Consider the following 18337-nt stretch of genomic DNA (forward strand, 5'->3'; position numbering starts at 1 on the left):
ATATATAAAAATAGACATTTGAAAATTTCTAGCATTATCCCAGGTGATTGGGTCCAATTCAAAAAGAAACACAAATTAGTAAAGATATGGTGTGATTTATAGCCTGTGATAATCTTTTGTGACTTAGCAATTAAAGGCTAAGATTGCAATGCTGCGCCTGGTTGCATATGCTCAGACCTATTGACACCAGTGGGGAAGTATGTCTAACTGAGTGCAGGATTGCAGCTAATCTGTATGCTAATGTATGAATGGGCCAGTCAGGCCTAACCCAAGGGCTTTGTTCTTCAGATGGTGTAAACTGAAATGTCTGTCACCTTTATATTGTGAGTGATACCAGTTTAAGCCATCCGGTGATACGTCCATAAAGCTGGAGCACTGCTGCTGTGGGGAAAGTGATTTTTTCCCCATTACAAATACATATCTAGTAACACCCACTGAAAACTTTTTGAAATTTGCTGTCAGTGTTCGAACAGCGGTTCCTTATATAGTCGTTTTACAAAGAGATATCATTCATGGCACAGTGCAAGGCCCTTTTCATCTAGCATTGCTGTAGGAAAATCAGAGTTCAAGAAGGCTTGACTAACACCTCACTGGAATGTCGTGCTCCTTTGTGCTAGATGCCAATGTTGAGGAAATATTTTTATTAGCTGCTGCAACATATTCCACACATAGTATTTTCTAAATCCTGTTCTTAAACATCATAGAGAAATGATCATTTAAAAGGAATCTAAGAGCACCCGAGGTTTTGTGAGCTTCTCGTAAGTCAAGGAGAAAGAAGCTTAGTTGTAAGATAGCATAGATATAATGTGGCTGGTGCCTTGCACTTTAATCTCAGGGATCACAGGAAGGAAGGAAGGAAGGAAGGAAGGAAGGAAGGAAGGAAGGGGAGAGGCATGCAGCCTCATGGGTATTTTAACGTGTTCCCCGAGGACAGGACTTGTGGGAGGAAAATGCCTGGGAAAAAAACAGTTTTTTCCTTAGGTTTCCAGCATTATCAACCAATGGGGAAAGGGGAGAAACAGACAAAAATAATGGCAGTGAGTGACACATAACTAAAATGGTCTCAGGCCTCTGTCAGCAACTAGCTTTACTGAAGGATCATTTGAGTCATATGCTGCCACTAGGTTGAGAGGTGATATGCCTCTGCTTACCAGTTCCTGGAAACATGAATGGGAGGGTGCCGTTGCACTTACGTCATACTTATGGGCCTGCCATAGGCATCTGGTTAGCCACCATGAGAAACATGATGCTGCACTTTGTTCGGATCCAGCAGGGCACTTTTTATGTCCTTTTGTTATTAGGGGGTGAAAGATCGTGGGCAAGGACACCACCACTACCATCCGAAATGGACCACTGGCCACTGCACCCACCTGAAAATGTCTTTTGCCTCTGAATTACCAACTGTGGGGCCAGATAGTACCTTTCAGGTGGCTGGATTTCTCCTTGGGGCTAGCACTTGCTAATCCTTACTGTATGGTCGTGTTAGCAAGGCTATATTCAAGGCCTATCATCCATCAGTACTAGATAGATGTTGTAACTTGTAGAGTGCTGCTCACCATGCCTAGAACAGCTTACCCTTTGCTATAAAAAACCCATCTTCCTTAAAGCTGACTTCTACCACCAAGTCTTTTATGGTCGGACATTGTTTTATACCAGTTAATTATTCACAACTTTTTGCATGGTCTAGACTCACTGTGTTCTATTAGGTTTTCCATTCCAGTTCAGTGGTCATAGTAAAAATATAAAACAGCTTCTGCTGTTTCAATTAATTTATGGGTTCTTTTGAAATTGTTGTGAGTTCCTGTTTGGATTTTTGGTATTTTCAGAAATCTGTCCCAAGTATTTATCCACCGCCAAAACATCCAGTGCGATATTACTGATTCTTCATTTTTTCCTATCCCTACTTTAATGGAGAGTATTCCAGAGTAAAGAAAAGTAAGCTAGCAAACAGATCACCTGCCCAAAAGTATGAGAGAAGATAAAATTGTAGAAGTTAATTTTCACAGGCTAGACAAGTTTTATGGAAGTTTGGACAGTTGAACTCAGAATGGAGGTACATCCCAAAAGTGTGTAAAAACACAATTTTGAGATCTTGATATTTTAAACATGTACGCGTGCGCACGCTGCTTTAATGTGCTTTCTACTTTGAGGTAAAGGGGTTATTTGCTTAAATCTATCTGACAAGTATATATATTGAGATTTGTAATATATGCTATCTCTTGCAAGATTGCTTTCACTATATTGGTGATATATATATACTGACATCTCTCTGGCTTGAAGAGTTACCGCTACCTTACTGGGCACTGACCCATTATAATATGGAGAATTCCTTTGATTTGATTTAGTTTCACCCACATTGTATCAGTCAGTCATATATATTATTGCAGCATTCATAAAAATGAATCCCTTGAATATTACAAACAAGGGATAAAATCCATTTCAAAATACATTAAAGTGAGTTGTTTTGTGTGCATTCCTCTGGCTGTGATTCTGCTATCCTACTATCTCATGAGGAATGCAAAGGATAAACAGTGTTATTAATCACATCGAAAAGCACCACACCATATGGGAAACATTTGCATCAGCCAGTGTGAAAATCAAGCTACATTGTATTCCACTTTTTCAAGTTATAAAACTGGCCTTTCATAAATATTTATAACCTGAAAGAATGCCCACAGTCAGCTTGTTCTTTGGGTCTATTCACTTTATGGCACACAGAGACACTAAAGTAATGCAGCATACAAGTCCTTTTTAAAAAGTTGTTTGGATAAAAGGATGGCAATATTTTTTGACAATGTACATAACAGCAAATTGTAAATGTAAGAAAATGGTGTGAAATTGTAATTTGCAAGAAATGGATAATTTGCACTGAAATTCAAAGACATTTTGCTTTTTTGGATGTGACTATTAGATTTATAAATGTGTTTTTAATAACTCTTGTATTAACAAGAGCTCTTAAAGTAATACTTGCAAATGTCTAAATGGTATATGTGATATGTGTTTCAAGTATCTTATAAATAAATCCAAGATAGGTTACAGACCCTATATTAATAAATTATAAATTGTTGTTTAATAGTTCTTACATTATTAGCAATGCCTATTAAACTCTTATCCAAAAATGCTAAATGTCAGTCATGATATCTGTGTTTCAGCTAGAAACCTTCTTGGCTTTTGAACACTTTCTCTCTAAATTTAATCATCCTCTTCTAAACACACTCAAACTGCCTTTCAGGATGTGCTACTGAGCAATATAGCATCAATTGCCACATTCAGGTAGCAACTCTTTGCATATTTACTAGGAAGCAAGTCAAATTGAATTGGGGGACTTAATTCTGTGTAAACATGCATAGGATTGGGCTACAATACTACTTTCAGCATGTCATCAGCAACACTACACCCCATTATCTGTGAGTAAGTGAGCGCAGTGCAAGAGTATTTACATGTTGCAAACATTATCTTTGTTAAGATCTACATAATTATTTTAATGACACTATTAAAAATAAAGATCAATAGACAAATGGGTATGTATTTTTAAATAAAACAATATTTTTCTAGCGTTCATTAGAATTACCTTTAGACTGAGTACGTTGAAATAATAATAAAATAAAGAGTACATTAAAAAGGAAATAAAGTGGACAGATTGTTAGCAAGTGAATTGAACAAACATTAGTCTGCTGTAGTAGGTGTGAGAAAGCTTGTTGCATGGGAAGGAAGAAGAAGATACCCAGCAACCCCATAATGTGAGTGTGATCCCATTGGATTACCCCATATTTTTCCACAATGGCAGACTAGGCATCTCTGCTGCCTTTTGCTGCTCTTGCAGTTTTCTTGATCAGAGCCAGTTGTCAATATCCTGTGGAGCTGTTGAAACCAGTTGTGGCATTTGGGAAGTTGATAATTTCATGTACGTCCTATCTATGTGACCATGATTTGCTAGAATCCTCTAACTGGTAATGGGTGTGCCTGCATGTGTAGACTTTGTGGCCCCTGCAGTATGGCCCCTACAAAACGAGGAATCCTGTGGCTCAAAGGTAGGGCCAGTCCTATCAGGAGACAGACTGAGGTGGCTGCCTCTGTCTGCAGATTTTAGGCAGCAGTAAAGTGTAGCTTATTGTCAGTTACATACTTTTCTATAACTAAGTTGTAAAAGTGATCTTGTGTATATGCCAGCATTTGATAGGATGGCCAAGTCCCCTCCACCTGCGGGAGTGAGGTGCCATCAGCCCCCTAAATACCTAGGTCCAGCCCTGCTCAAAAGCACTGGGATGTGGCATTTTGAACTTCCTGCAAAATATCAATGGCAACCATCTTCCTTAGGACCCAGCACTTCATTTTTCATCTGAATTAAGAACTCTTTCCCCATTGAAAAGAGATTGGGAAAAAATATAGGCAAGATGCTTGACACTTACTTTTTGTACCTCTTCAGTGTTCTGTGTCCTGTGGCAGAGGAGTTCAGCAGAGAAGTGTCTTCTGCCATCTTGGTACTCACAAAACCACTAGAGAGATTGAGTGCAATCAGTCCACCAGACCAGCTTCGGAGCAGGAATGCCAAATGGCTGAATGTACTATCTACAACTGGGAAACAGAGGATTGGCAAGTTGTAAGTAGACAAGGAATGCAGTGGGGAGCATGGACTGTATTAAAAATCACAGCAAAGGAGTTCCTGATATATTCTTCACTACCATATTACTCCTTGTAGGGAGTTAGCAAGCACAGAGAGATGGATGGAATACCTGGCTGGTTAAAAACACATTGTCGCCAGGTGGCCAAAGTTTATGTCAGAGTTCAAACCTCATTTACAACTCATTGCAAAACTCCTAAAAGTTAGACCTGTGGCACATGGCACCAAAGCTCCTTGAAGGAAAGGTGGGCTAAAAATGTCATAAATAAATAGCGCTGAACAGATTAACAGCCTACGTATAATAAGAACTTCCTCTGTGTTCCCATCCCAGTATTGTGACTACTTCTGTTCTCCAGAAACCCTGTTCGTGTTAGCTACATGAACAAGTCTAGCCACAGAAAGGCCTATGCTTGGGGAAATGCATCTTTAATACATTTACCAAGTGTGTAATGCTGTAACCCCAAAGTATTACAATAAGGCTAAGTGTGATAGATTTCTAACAGAGACATCAACATACCTACTGGACGTGGTAAAAAGGCTTGTCAGAGATTACATTGGGCCAGTTGGGTTGGTTACTGGTTCTGCTGTATTGGCTGAATCCTGCATTTGAGCATTTAATTTGCCAAGCGGGCATGCAGAATAAGACTCACTGACGTGGGCAAGTGCCAGCTATATCATCAGAAAGATAGCTCAGCCAAACACTGAGCATCAAGTTCTTAAGGAAACACCAGGACATGTTCAGAAACCTATTAATGCTAGTGACTTGATTTGTTAATTAAAGCAGGAAGCTTAATTTCCAGAAGGCAAAATGCAGCGCTTTTTAAATAGGATGTGTTTGATTTATCCAGTATAAAAAATAGAGGGCATAAGCCGTAGCTTTAACTATTACCATGTATGGCAAAAGATTACCAGTTTTTTCTCAGTATAATCTACTGTGCTGATACAAGATAACTGGTGAGATCAAGTTTGCTCTATTTTGAAAGTGGCTCTTTATATAACTGATAAGCGCCAGGCTGAGTTCTTCACATACAGGTCATGCTTCTTTTTAATTTTGCCTTTCTGTAAAACAAATTGCAGTACTGCCCCTGAGATGCTTCAAAGTGAATAGCTATTGTGATGTGTGTATTAAAGATGAAACCCAAACATAGGATACATCTGGATGTGCCTGGACAAAGTCTAGAAATGGCAACTGTCTTTGAATATGTGATGCACTGACTGACTGAAAATAATGTGCTTCAGGTTCAGCCCTCAGCAAGTTGTGATGTGCTTGATCAAGCTGGTCTTGAAATGCCGACTCAAATCTCCAAATCATTCATGATGGACTGGCCATTTTCACTTCTGCATTTGCTGGAACTATTGATCAGTTCATGTGTCTGGGTCTATCCAGATGTTTGGGATTCAGTCTTGGAATGGGCAAGGAATGTAGCCCAGTGGAGCACATGCTTTGCATGCAGAAGTTCCAGGGTTCAATCCCTAGATTGTCCAGACAGTGCTGGGGGAAAAACCCTATCTGAACCCCTGGAGAGCCACTACTAGCCAGAATAGACAACACTGGGCTCAATGGACCAATGATCTGTCTCAGTATAAGGCAGCCTCCTATGCGAACATATGCCATCTAGTACAGCACAGTGAGATCCAGGTGTATGTATGTGTGTTTATAAATGAAGTGGGAATATGGTGGATGAAAACGAATCAATCAAAAAGGATGCATTTAATTAAACCAACAACAACAGTCTGTCTAAATAGTTTTGTTTTCATGCCTTTAAAATATGTTTCTGCAAAGCCTGCTAACAATGGTTCTGATCAGAAAAGGGTTACAAGAAAAAAGGTCAAAATATATGGGGTCAGAGGCACGTGGAGATAAGAATAGCTAATTGTTCAGAAGGAGAAAGAGATTTCACAGAAAATTCTGCTTTTGTGTTTGCATAAAGCCTGGCAATTATTAATATTGATCTCTACACAGTCACATTTTTGCAACAGAGTAGGATCAAACTACATGTTATCTTCAGTATGTAGTGTGCAGCTGACTTTCTAGTTTTATTTTACTCAAAAGTGAATGCAACGATGGGGTGATCCAGACCAAGACCATAGTGCATGGGAAGGGGAGGTTTAATCCTTTCCTTCCCAGCCAGACCCTCCCCCCCCCCCCCCGCCACAGATAAATCTGCCCATGGGATAATTATTGCTTGTTTAAAAAAAAAAAAAAGGCCCCTGTTGGCACCTGGGGATGGAAGAATTAAACTTCTGCTCCCCATACACTGTAGTCCTGATCCAGATAAGGATCACCTTGCTTACTTTTGATGGAAATAAAAACACAAAAGGTACTACATACTACATATTTAATGTATGTGTAGTTTGACCCTTACTCAGAAATCTGTTAACTTGGGAAAAGAAAGTACAGTCCTTTTGTTGTCCCCCTGTTGTCCTCCTGTTCTTTCTTTTTGTAAATATTTCCTTAAACAGGTAGATCAGATCTTTGTGGGTTATGAGGTATGTGTGTCTATGTATGTATGCATGTATTGGTATGTGGTGGATAGCTTGTAAAAATAAACATTTGTAATACACATTTGAGTTACACACAGAATAAAGTTTTGAGTCTGTAGGGTTCTTTACTTTACACACACACCCATATAGTTTTAGCACCATGAGAGCACTTTTGAGTAAACTGGTAACTGTCATGTTCAGGATGTGAAAGACATAGAATTACATGTTAAACATATCTGTCCTCGTTGCATATTCACAACTGCATAAAACTCTTTTCTCTTCACCCTTTACTTGCTGATAATCTATATTAGATGAATGGACAGAAAAAGTACAAAAAGCAAATACAATTCTCAGTTCTTCAGATTCTAAAAGAGCAAACTTTTCTCAGAGAGTAGAAAGAATATTCAAGTCAGTAGCTCCCTTCTACTAATTTTCTCTCTCTCTGTGAGCTTGTCCTTCAATTACTCCAGTCAAACTCACAGCATACAGGAAGGAATTTGTTATTTCATGTAATTCCCCGATCGTAATGTGGACCATGGGAATAATTTTTAAAAGGAAAATATACACTTTGCCATTTTTCTATTAGCTTAAGGTCTAGAGATGCTGCAATCGCATACAGTGAGAAGTGAGGATTAACAGAATCTCCAAGGAAGTATATATTCAAGGAGTGTAAAATTACATGCCTTGAGCAGTGCTACAGTGATCTATACTAGCTCAGAGTCGGGTTCTCTCTGTCAGCATTGGCTAAGTAAGGAACAAAGGAAGACCCAACCTTGCATTATTGGTCCCCAGCAGAACCCCTCTTAGCAGGAGGGCAGATATTGTAGGAAACACAGTGTAAATGTAATGCATCAAAACCAATTCAGATAATACATTTACAAGTACTTAAAAAGTAGGTTGCTAAATAGCATGCATTTGAAAAACTTACCAAACTGGAGTAATTAGCTTCCAAAGCAACTGTTCCTGCCCTGCCTCTCTTTCTCTTTCTCTCTCTCTCTCTCCCCCACCCCCTGTTTCTGACCATTTTAGTTATAACTTTCCACAACTGGAAAGCATTAGAAACCCCTCCCCCCACACACTGCCCACCCTTTTGTGGGAGGTGAATGTTTGATGGGTCATGCTGGTTTTCTAAAGCTTTCCAGTCCCCCCCCCCCCTCCCCGTGCTGGTGTTGTGTGAGTGTGCATATCTGTGCCCTGTAAATCTCTAACTTGTGACAGAACAGATTACAGGGAATATTTTTAAAAACTCTTTTAAATCCCTAAAATCTTATTTCTCATTTAAAAAATCATAAATTAAACAACAGTCTAGATCTTGTACACTTTAAAAACTTTTTATCTCTTTACCAGCCATTCTGTTTTTTGTTTTTCCTTCGGGCAGTTAGTTTGGATGGTGGACTGCAAAAGCAAGAACAACAGAAAAGGAACCTTGCCTGCCTTAGAAATAGTTTGCAAGTTATTTATTGAGAGATGAGGTACAGACTGAATTAAGCCAGCTGGTTGTAAATCCAAAATGACACAGAAGGCCTGTTGGAAACAAGGTTGCAAGCTGCAATCTCATTAGTGCCTAAACGTGAACCTCTGTTCCTTCCCAATTCAGTTTTCCCTCTTCTCATTTACAGTACTTGTGGAATTCTGGTGTGCTTGTTCTCCTCTACTTAATTGTTTAGCAATGGAAAAGAGCAACTTTCTACATGAGGGTGCCCTTACTATTGGTTTGGAAACTCCAGATGGTATCAAATGATGTAGCCTAGTTGTAAATAGGAGCCTCCCATATGGACTGCATTTTGCCAGTGTTGAAAATGTTACACTGTCTCTATCAGTTTACAGTAGGGTAGCCATGTTAGTCTCTTGCAGCAAAAACAACAGTTTTTGCAGCACCTTAAAACTAATAAATTTATTATGGCATAAGCTTTTATAGACTGTGTGCTGAAGTCGATCCTAGCCCCATTTATTACACCGTAATAAATTTGTTGGCCTTTTAAGGTGTCACATGATTCTATTGTTTTTACTGTTTATCAGGATGCCTTTGGGCCTAATTCAAGGTGCTGCTTCGGGCCTTTGACCACCTAGGCCAAAGGAATACTTTATTCCATACGGACAGTATCTCCCTGCCCCATAGATCTTCTGGGCGGGAGGGCTTGCTCTGCATAGCAACACCACTGAAGGTGAGGTTGGCTATGACTCGATGAGTGTTTCCACGACAATGGAAGGTGAAGCGAATGGAGGAATACTGGATTTTTCATGGAATTGGCTTTGATCCATGTAGGGCTCCATGAACGAGTTCACCACACCATTATAAGTCGCTTGACAGAAACATACTTCCAGGTGGGGTGAGGGGACTGGAACTGAACATCATCAGACTGGCAGGGGCTGCTGAACCAATAACAGAGGCTCACCCTCCAACCTATACACCGTTTTCTCCTGCCCCTTGAAGCTCCCATTACTGTGTTGTCTGTGGTGGCATCACATTTATGGAACTCCCTCTTACATGAGGCCAAAATAGCTCTATCCATTGGAAGCTTCCAGAAAATGCGATGTGCAAAAATTTTAAACAGTATCAAACAGCAATATCAGATGGTATAAAACATCAATCAGCAATAGAAATAAAAGTTGCTCCATAAAAAACATAAATTTTCTGGGAAAAGGCCTGCTTTTGGAAGAAAGGTAAAGGAGATTTCATGTACCTGTCATCCATCAGTACTAGATATCTGTCCAGAGCCTCAGGGCTGCCAGCAAAAAGGCCCTGGTCCTCCTTGTAGAGGCTAATCAAGCCTCCACCTAAAATGGAAGTTGGAGCAGGACTGCATCAGAAGATTTTAAGTACCCAGTGGGAGCAGGGCATGTATGGGAGGACACATTTCCTGAGGTAATGGTGACTCAGTATTTCCACCAGATGGTCATGTTTGTGAATTCCACTGGTAAAAAGCCAGGGATTTCACAGATTTGAGGGAGGCCTTGGCAAGATGCCTTCTCCCCACCCCCCTCCTTCAGTGGCACCTTGTGGGCCTCCCGCTGCGAACATGTCCAGGCACGGAGGAGTGGGAAGCGGCACTGTAGGCAGCAGCGGGGACTGGAGGCAATGTGCTGCTAGTGCAGATAGGAAAAGCACTGGATGAAGTGGTTGCAGCAGCTTCCCACAATGCATCTGTGGAGTATACGTCAGGGGCCAGAAGCTTTCTGGAGAAATTAAGATGGTGGCAGCTGCAGGTGCTTCACCAGTGCTTTTCTTATCACTGCACTTGGCCCTAAAATGTGTGTGTGTGTAGATAGACAGACAGACAGACATGTGTATATATGAACAAAGGAATGCCAGCATCAGCCCCAGTAGACCTTCCAGGGCCCCAGCATTTGCACCACCATGTTGGGTGCTGACACCAGGCCCATAAACCGCCATTAAATACATCCCTACAATCTACCTTGGTCATGGACTTTGCACCCTACATAGTATAGTCAAGAAGCCTCTCTTAAATAATCTTATGTCATATTCATTAATTGATGCTTCAATCAGTTGTTGTAGTTCCTTCATCTTTAAATCAAAAGGCACATTGACTAATCATGTGCTACTTTCTTCCAATTTTCTATACTGCATTCCAAACTAAAGCTAAAGACGTCGTTTTGGCATCAATTGTGAAAGAAGCCCTTAGAGTCAGAGGAAATCTCTTAGGCTTGCATTTTCCTTAGAGTCAGCAGTCCCTCAAGAAACCTGTTACAGATTTGATTCTGACAGTTAATTTAGTACAGAATACATGGGTAAGATTGTATTGTACAGCTCGCAGTAATTACATACTTAGTAATGATTACAGGGTATCAAATTATAGCATAATCTAGTGATAGTTGGAAAGTTCTGGGGAGGCTAAGTGAGTTAAACAAGTTTAACCTACTTAAGTTGGGTAAATATGGCTGTAGTACAGATAGGAAGCATTTGACTTGTTTGAATATTACATCTTTGTCTTTAGGAAGAAAACATTTTAACAAATTACTCTTTTCAACCAATTGTATGCGAGGTAATTGCACTATTTAAATATTGAAATGAATCTGATAAAGTTTTGATTTTAACTTTTCCTGCCAGTCACAGTTGAATCCTAATATCCTTGAAAGGGGAAGTAGGCTGCCCTGAAATGGCACAGGAAGGGGGAATTGGAGCTCAGAGAGCATTTTACACCTCCCCTAGAAAGTGTCACATCTCCTGAGGGAGGCCCACCTCACATTTGAGAATCTCAGCTTATGAAAACATTTAACTGCAGGTGCCTACTTTTCCTAGCCTTGATTAGCGATACTGTGAGTTCTCATACTATGCCCAGGCAAACTGTCTCCGTGATGATCACTGTTACCAAGCACAAGTGACAAGAAATGCCTTGCTGGTTCACCATTGATCCCTTTGCCCAATATTTTCAGCAGCAGCAGCAGCAACACTAATAACATGCACAAAATCATGTTCTTCTACTTTATGCTGTTTAGTAGCAGCAGATAATAATCTGGAGCAGAGCATACTGTTTGCTTGGAAATTCCCCTAATTTTTCTCAAAGTGCGCTTAAGAAATATGTTATCCCAAGAATTGGCTTGCTTCACACAACAGCAAACTCATGCTTGCCATTGAGCATGCAGTCCACAGTGTTCGATGTTACACTTAAAAGAACCTTAGACATACATGATGCATGAAGCAGGCTGGCTCCAACAGAATGCAAATACAATGCACATCACATCAGTTGTCACTTTTACAATGCTGGTTGTGAATATTGTTCTTACTTTGGTGGCTGTATTTTTAATGTGGAATATTTTCTTTTAATTCTAAAATGCCTTGAAGACTTGGATTCTAAAATACCTTGAAGACATTTTTAAATAAATAAAATTGCAGCATGCCATGAAACGTAAGAGCATTTTTTCCTGCAATTGATTCAGCAGAACCTTTGCAAGCCATATATCACAGGCAATATTTCTCTTTCGTAGGGCTGCTTCTGTCTTCCTTTCACTCTCCCTCATCCCCAGAACTTTATTTTGTCTCTGCCTTCCTTTGCTTAGTATGCTCATTCCATACTTCCTGGACCTGAGTGCTGTAAAGCTTGGCAGGAGAATGAAAGACATGAGACTGTGCATTTGTATGAAGTCATACAGTAATCATTATGGGCAGCATCCATATAAGCGGCCTTCTCCAACCTGGTGCCATTTTAATAGGCGTTCCGTATGAAGTCCAAAACATTATAAGTCCAAAACATTAAACATCACTTTGAACCTGCCCAAGTATTAAGATCTGCAAGAGAGGCCCTTTTGAGGGCACCAGTACTCGTAGGGGCCTGTTTGTTGGGCACACGGAAAAGGGCTTTCTCTTGGGTTGCCCCCAAACTGTGGAATACGCTTCCCCAAGAACTACGATTGGCCCCCATTCTCTTGGCCTTTAGAAAGGGTGTAAAGATACATCTTTTCAATTTAGCCTTTAGAAATGTATAGTTTTAATGTTTTATTGTTTTAATGTTCTTATTTTTATTGTTTTAAATTGTTGTATACCACCTTGATGGCTTTTTAGCAGATAAGGAAGTTTATAAAGGTTAATAAATAAATAAAATAAATCTCAGGATCCTAGTTAAAAAAAAAAAAGTAGATTTTGCAAACCTGAAGCCTACCCACCCCTGCTCTAATAAGCAGCGTGCATTAGGTTTTTGGGGGCTATGAGAATATGGAATAGGAGAGTATCTTCCAAAATAAAAGCACATTCAGCAAGCCAATATTTATTGTATTTACTTATTTTATTTAACACATTTAAATCTCACTTTTCCTCAGAAGAGCTTGAGGCGAGTGGCAACAAAAATAAATCCATAACTTAATGGTTTAAAATGTATTGTTTTAAACTTTAAAACATCACCTGCAATCTAATGCTAAAAAAGAGATCCAAGATCTGATGAATGAATGAACTGAACGAAAATACTATCCTGCTATCTCATCTGCTTATAATCTTTCTGCCCTGCATTCAGTCTGTGGACAACAAATCCTCAATCTGGGAAATACTTCAGAAGCTAAAGGATTATTGTACTACAATTTACTATGATTGGCCCCCATTCTTTTGGCCTTTAGATAGGGTGTAAAGACGCATCTTTTCAATTTAGCCTTTTAAAATGTGTAGGGATTTTTTTAAAAAAATGTTTTACTGTTTTTACTGTTCTTGATTTTATTGTTGCAAGGCTTTTTTTTTTATTTTTTATCACTGTGCACCACCTTCATGGCTTTTTTGATATAATAAATTAATAAATTAAACTCCCATCAGCCCCAGCCAGCAGGTTAGGAGTACTGGAAGTTCTGGTCCAAAACATCTGAAGTGCACCAGATTAGGAAGGGTGCTATGAAGTACATGCATACTGGGTAAATGTATGCTGCAATTTAGGCTCTCACGCAAAGATGTTGTCACTGACCCCACTTCCGTTCTAAGCCTCTGCCCCAACTCCAGCACTTAGGCAGATAAATAAGAAATAATTGAAAGCCTTACCAACCCCACGCCCCCTCCTAAAAGAAGAAGAGAGGAATCTCTCAGGTGGGCAACACCTGTACGCTCATCTACGCCTTCCTTGCCTCCCTTAACTGTATCAGTGCTGCTGCACGGCCACTAACCTCTCTCTCTCTTTGATCTCTCTTTTGACAGTGCACCAAAACATGTGGCAAAGGGTCCAGATACCGCAAAGTGATCTGCATGGACCAAAATACGCAAGAAGCTGACAGTCCTCACTGTGATCCAAGCAAGAGGCCACCTGATGTTGAGACCTGCAACTTGCCACCATGCGAATATATTTGGATTACAGGGGACTGGTCAGAGGTATGTCCAGGGGGAAGAAAAAGGGGTTTTGCACTATCATCAATGTCATCCACTCAGAATTCCAAGAATAAAGTATGCAAATCAAGCAGCTCCATAATTTTCTCTAAGAGCTAATCTGTGGGACCCTGTAAAATAACTTTTCTGTTGGTTGATTTGTTTGTTAAAAACTGGGCCCCTGGGTGGGAAAGTATGAATTGGGGGAAATAGAGAAAGAAGTACATAAAAGGATCTGTTAGGATATACTGCCAGCCAGCTCATGAGAGGAGGGAGTTCCACAATTGTGGGGCAGCCGTTGCTCTTGCCATTCACATATGGGTGACGTTATAAAAAAAACACCATCAGTCTTAACGTTGCAGTGGAGCACAGACAGGGCTGGCATCGGGGTTGGCGTTGTTGGGCATCTGCCACAGCACTGCATGAGGCCCTCTGCCAGTCCCTCTGTACGTGCTCCATCCCTCTGTATGAGCCTCCTGCTGATCCTCCTCTTGCCGTCTCCGCCTATCCACCTGTCTTCTCTGAGCATGCACACATGCTGAGCATAAAGTAGCGTCTTCCACTTGCCTTGCACTCTCTCACTGGGCCGTTAGCTCATGATAGGAGGAGGAGGACTGTGTGGAAAGGGCAACAGTGACAGTGTCGAGAAAGTGTTGGGCCCACTCAAGAGAAAGCACCTTGTCCAAGACAGTCCCCCCCAATCCTGGAACTGACACTGAGCATGAAGAACAAGGAAATTTATAGAAGGTCCAATCCACACCTAGGTAGCCTTAATGGGTTAATATTTTTCTCCACAATTATGAGGATTAGAAACAAAGCCATTTGGGAGTGACTCATCTATCACAATATTATCTCCCAACTTCCTTGTATATTTTTCTTTTTAAAAGCTGCCCTGGACTGAAACAGAATCAAAGCAAGATTGGAAGGTGCAGCAGGTGGTTAGGGCAACCCTATTGTGCAGATAAGATTTCAGAGTTCTTAATTGTTCTCAATAGTCTCTTGTTGAGTGAAAGAGGAAGAGTATAGCTAGACTTTGGTTGTCATTTACAAGATTATAGACACTGTACATAGTATTAATTACAGGTCAGATATCTTGAACTGGGAACAGAGCTGCAGATCCTGTCCTTTATTGCCTGGCAGTACTTTTACTCTCTTCTAATTTGATTCAAGCTAGCATCTGCACCCTGCCTTGTTAGGAAGTGGGAGTCACAGATCCCACCAGATACACATGTTTGGCTGAAAATACTTGGCTTCCTGGCTGTGAAGGATGAGATTATGTTCAAAAAACAGCATCACACCCAAGAAGCCTTTGCAGAAACCTGAGTAACATTTCTTGAGTGCATTTCTAGGCTTCCTTCAAGTACCGTGTGCCTCTAGCCTCCTCAAAAGGTAAAAAGGTGTACCAGCATCTGATTGACTGAATGTCAGTCAATCAAGAAAACATACAAAACTAAGAAACGAAATACACATTATGCTAGAATCTCATTGATTAGTAGCCCAAAAGCAGGGGTCCACAGTTCATATCTGGGCTTGACAGCAATAAAAATAAAAATGGCTTTGAACACATGCAGAGTACCTTTCCCTTTCCATCCGCAAGCAGCAGCCTGCCCATCCCTCAGAATGCAGAAGAAGGGCTAACAGCAGAGATGGCATTGTTCCCCATAAGCCTAACTCCCTTGCAGGTTTTGTTCTGAAAACTGAACATTGCCCCCCACTTCCCTGGTAAGCGAGTCACAAGTAGAGAACACACCCCCTCTTTTAAAAATCACACAGACAAAACTCCCAGCCCTGGTTTTCTGAACTCCCAAATCCAGCTGCTCTGCACAATTAAAATACTCCCTTTCTCACAGCTCTGTAACTTCCACGCCTTGCAGGCGGAGCTGGGGAATGTGGGAGGACTCTGTGGAAGCAGAGAAGCAGAGGAAGGAAGCAAGCTGGCGCCTCTAGGTCTAGACTATGGGGCACAGGCTCGATGGGCCGGGAGGGGGGGGGCAAATCGCAGTGTTGTCTCCATGGTGGCAGCCAGAATGTCTTTCTTTTTTTCTTTTTATAGAGCAGGCCCTCTTTTTACAAAGTGGTTGTCCAGAGGCGCTCTGGGAAATGAAGACGGCAGGCATGACTGGCAGGAGCTCTGCTCTGCAGCGGCCAGTACACCTGTCCTATAAAAAGTTTGTAAAAAGAAAGGCATAGCAGCAACTTTTACTTCTGCTACCACTGCCAGCGCCACTGCACTGCTACCTGGTAAGGTTATTTGGGGGACAACAACCAGTGGCAGTGCAGAAAGGGAACAAAAGGTCCCCTTCTTTCAAAACTTACAGAGATGTTCAGGTATTCTGGCTGCAGGCTGAAAACAACGTATCTGACAACCTTTGTAAACAGTTTCCAAAAAAAGAAAGAAAAGGGACTAGTTCATTTCCTTCCTACTGTGTGATAAGCAGTGTGAGGAAGGAAGAAACAGGTTTCTTTCTTCTGTTAAAACATAGGAAAATGAGACCCATTTGTTCTCTCCCCTCCTCCCTTACCAGGTCCCTTTTTATTTCATTTCCCCCCATTTTTCCTCCTAAAGTGTGGGGGGAAGTGGCCAAGGATGCTGGGGTGGGAGGAGAGGTGGCTGTGCAGAGGGGACCCCCCAGGGGGCATCTTTCCCAGGGCCTCTTCAAATCTGGCAGCACCATTGGAAGCAGGCACTAAACAAACTGAGGGAAGTAATAGGAAGATTTGAAATTGCTGCTGCCTTCTCCTGTTCAGTCAGGAAGGAAGGGGTGCTTGGGAAATTATTAAAGATAAGATGCAGCAGGAGCCTGTTATCGCAGTGAGCTTTAACTGCTTAGAAGAGAAAATACTGGCCATTCAAAAACGAAAACAAAAGGGTAAGACACATTGCTTCTTCTGGCTGCTCGTCTGAATTAAATTCTTGGTCACTATAACAAGCATGGGGAGCTTATTTGTTGGCTGCTGCCCAAAAGTATTTGTTCACAACAGCAAGGACTCAAGAAGCACCCAAAGTCTGCAGAAGTTCAGTGCAGCCTTAGAAAAATAAAATGGCAGCTTGGTAGCCTCGTTGCCCCCATCTATATCACATCTTCCCTTCCTTCTTTGCTTCTTCCCCCCCACCTCCTTTCTTCCTTTTCCATTTTTCTTGATGGATCTGCATTGTACTTAGTGTTAACAGAGCAGTTGCCGCTCTAATTTAGCCACATGTCCATGCAGGTCGGGATCGACAGCGGGAGGGTTACATTGCAATGAACTTCATATATTTTGTACTCAATATATATGCCCATAATTGGTCCAGTTCTGTAGAAATGAAAACGAAAAATCAATAAGAACTTGGATTGGAAGGAAAAGACCAAGAAACTAGCCGATAACTAAAAATAACCATTTGTTCTCATAAATATGAGGGTCGGAGTCATATGTTTTGAACAAATTTGAGCTGGCAGTTCTGCCCCACAACACTGAGCATGCCTGTCAAGAGAAATCAGCAGCTTCCCATTGTCTCCAGAGCTAAGCAAAGAGGGGAACAGACTGATCCTGGCCTGTTCTTTCTGCATCATGTGAAGGAGCATTTCACACCTGGAAGAGCTGCAGAGGGAAATGAGAGTACTATTGCTGACATAGCAGAAAAGGGAAAATTAAAGAGGAGAATGGAGCTGAATCATAAAAAGAAAATGCATGCAGTTATATGGTGCAAAAAAGTGGGTTGAGACAATCCAGTTGACCATTCTACATTTGTATAGGTTCATTGGCTTTCCTTTTGTCCCAAATCTGGAATACTGGGAGAGCTGTGATGTGCCTTAATGGGGAGAAGGGGCAGCTGGTTATATTTCTGCACTACTAATCTAAATAATGCTGCCAGAATTGCAAGTAGAAATTACTCAAAGCAGGTGTATTTTGCAAATTATTCTCTAATTTCCTACATTACTCTAGTTGCAAATTCTGAGGCGGGGCAAGGAATGTAGTGACAGAAGAAAAGGAATAAATGGGAAAGATTATAGAATAAGACACAAGGTTTGCTGAAAAGCAGGAACAGGGTAAGGTGGCAAACAGAGATATTGTTTCTTGGCCATTATATGTACCCTCCTTCTGCTTTTTGGCTCTTTACCAGAAATGGCACCCTCTCTCAAATGGCATTAAAGCAAATATCTTTTCTTTAAGCCACTGAAGTTCAATCCTGCAAGCACAATAATGCTTCCATGAGACATTGCCATCCACATGAAACTGGGTGTTTCCACAGATACAACTCAAGCTATTCCTAGCCATTAGTGCTGAAAGAGGAAAATGTGTATTTAGGGAAATCACCTTTTCTTTTTTATATCCCAGGGAAATCTTCAGCTGCTTTTTTTTGCAAGCACTTTGTTTTATTTTGGTTTGACATCCCTTGGAAGCATTTTCTGGGAAGGCTTGTTTTCAGATTATGGTCTGTGGCCCATATACTCCCTGAC

At 41.0% G+C, this 18337-nt stretch overlaps 1 protein-coding gene across 1 annotated transcript in view; it reads left to right on the plus strand.

The window, feature by feature from the left end:
- The window catches only part of ADAMTS9 (ADAM metallopeptidase with thrombospondin type 1 motif 9), a 164665-nt gene that overhangs the window by 126692 nt on the left and 19636 nt on the right, over window positions 1-18337 (plus strand). The window contains exons 30-31 of the mRNA XM_084840466.1: window positions 4427-4600; window positions 13734-13904. Of these exons, the coding sequence (XP_084696592.1) occupies window positions 4427-4600; window positions 13734-13904 (345 nt within the window). The remainder of the gene's footprint in view (window positions 1-4426; window positions 4601-13733; window positions 13905-18337) is intronic.

Source organism: Heloderma suspectum, chromosome 2 (genome assembly GCF_057233095.1).
Source record: "Heloderma suspectum isolate Gila_16-S chromosome 2, 16-S_ref, whole genome shotgun sequence".
Taxonomy (NCBI): domain Eukaryota; kingdom Metazoa; phylum Chordata; class Lepidosauria; order Squamata; family Helodermatidae; genus Heloderma; species Heloderma suspectum.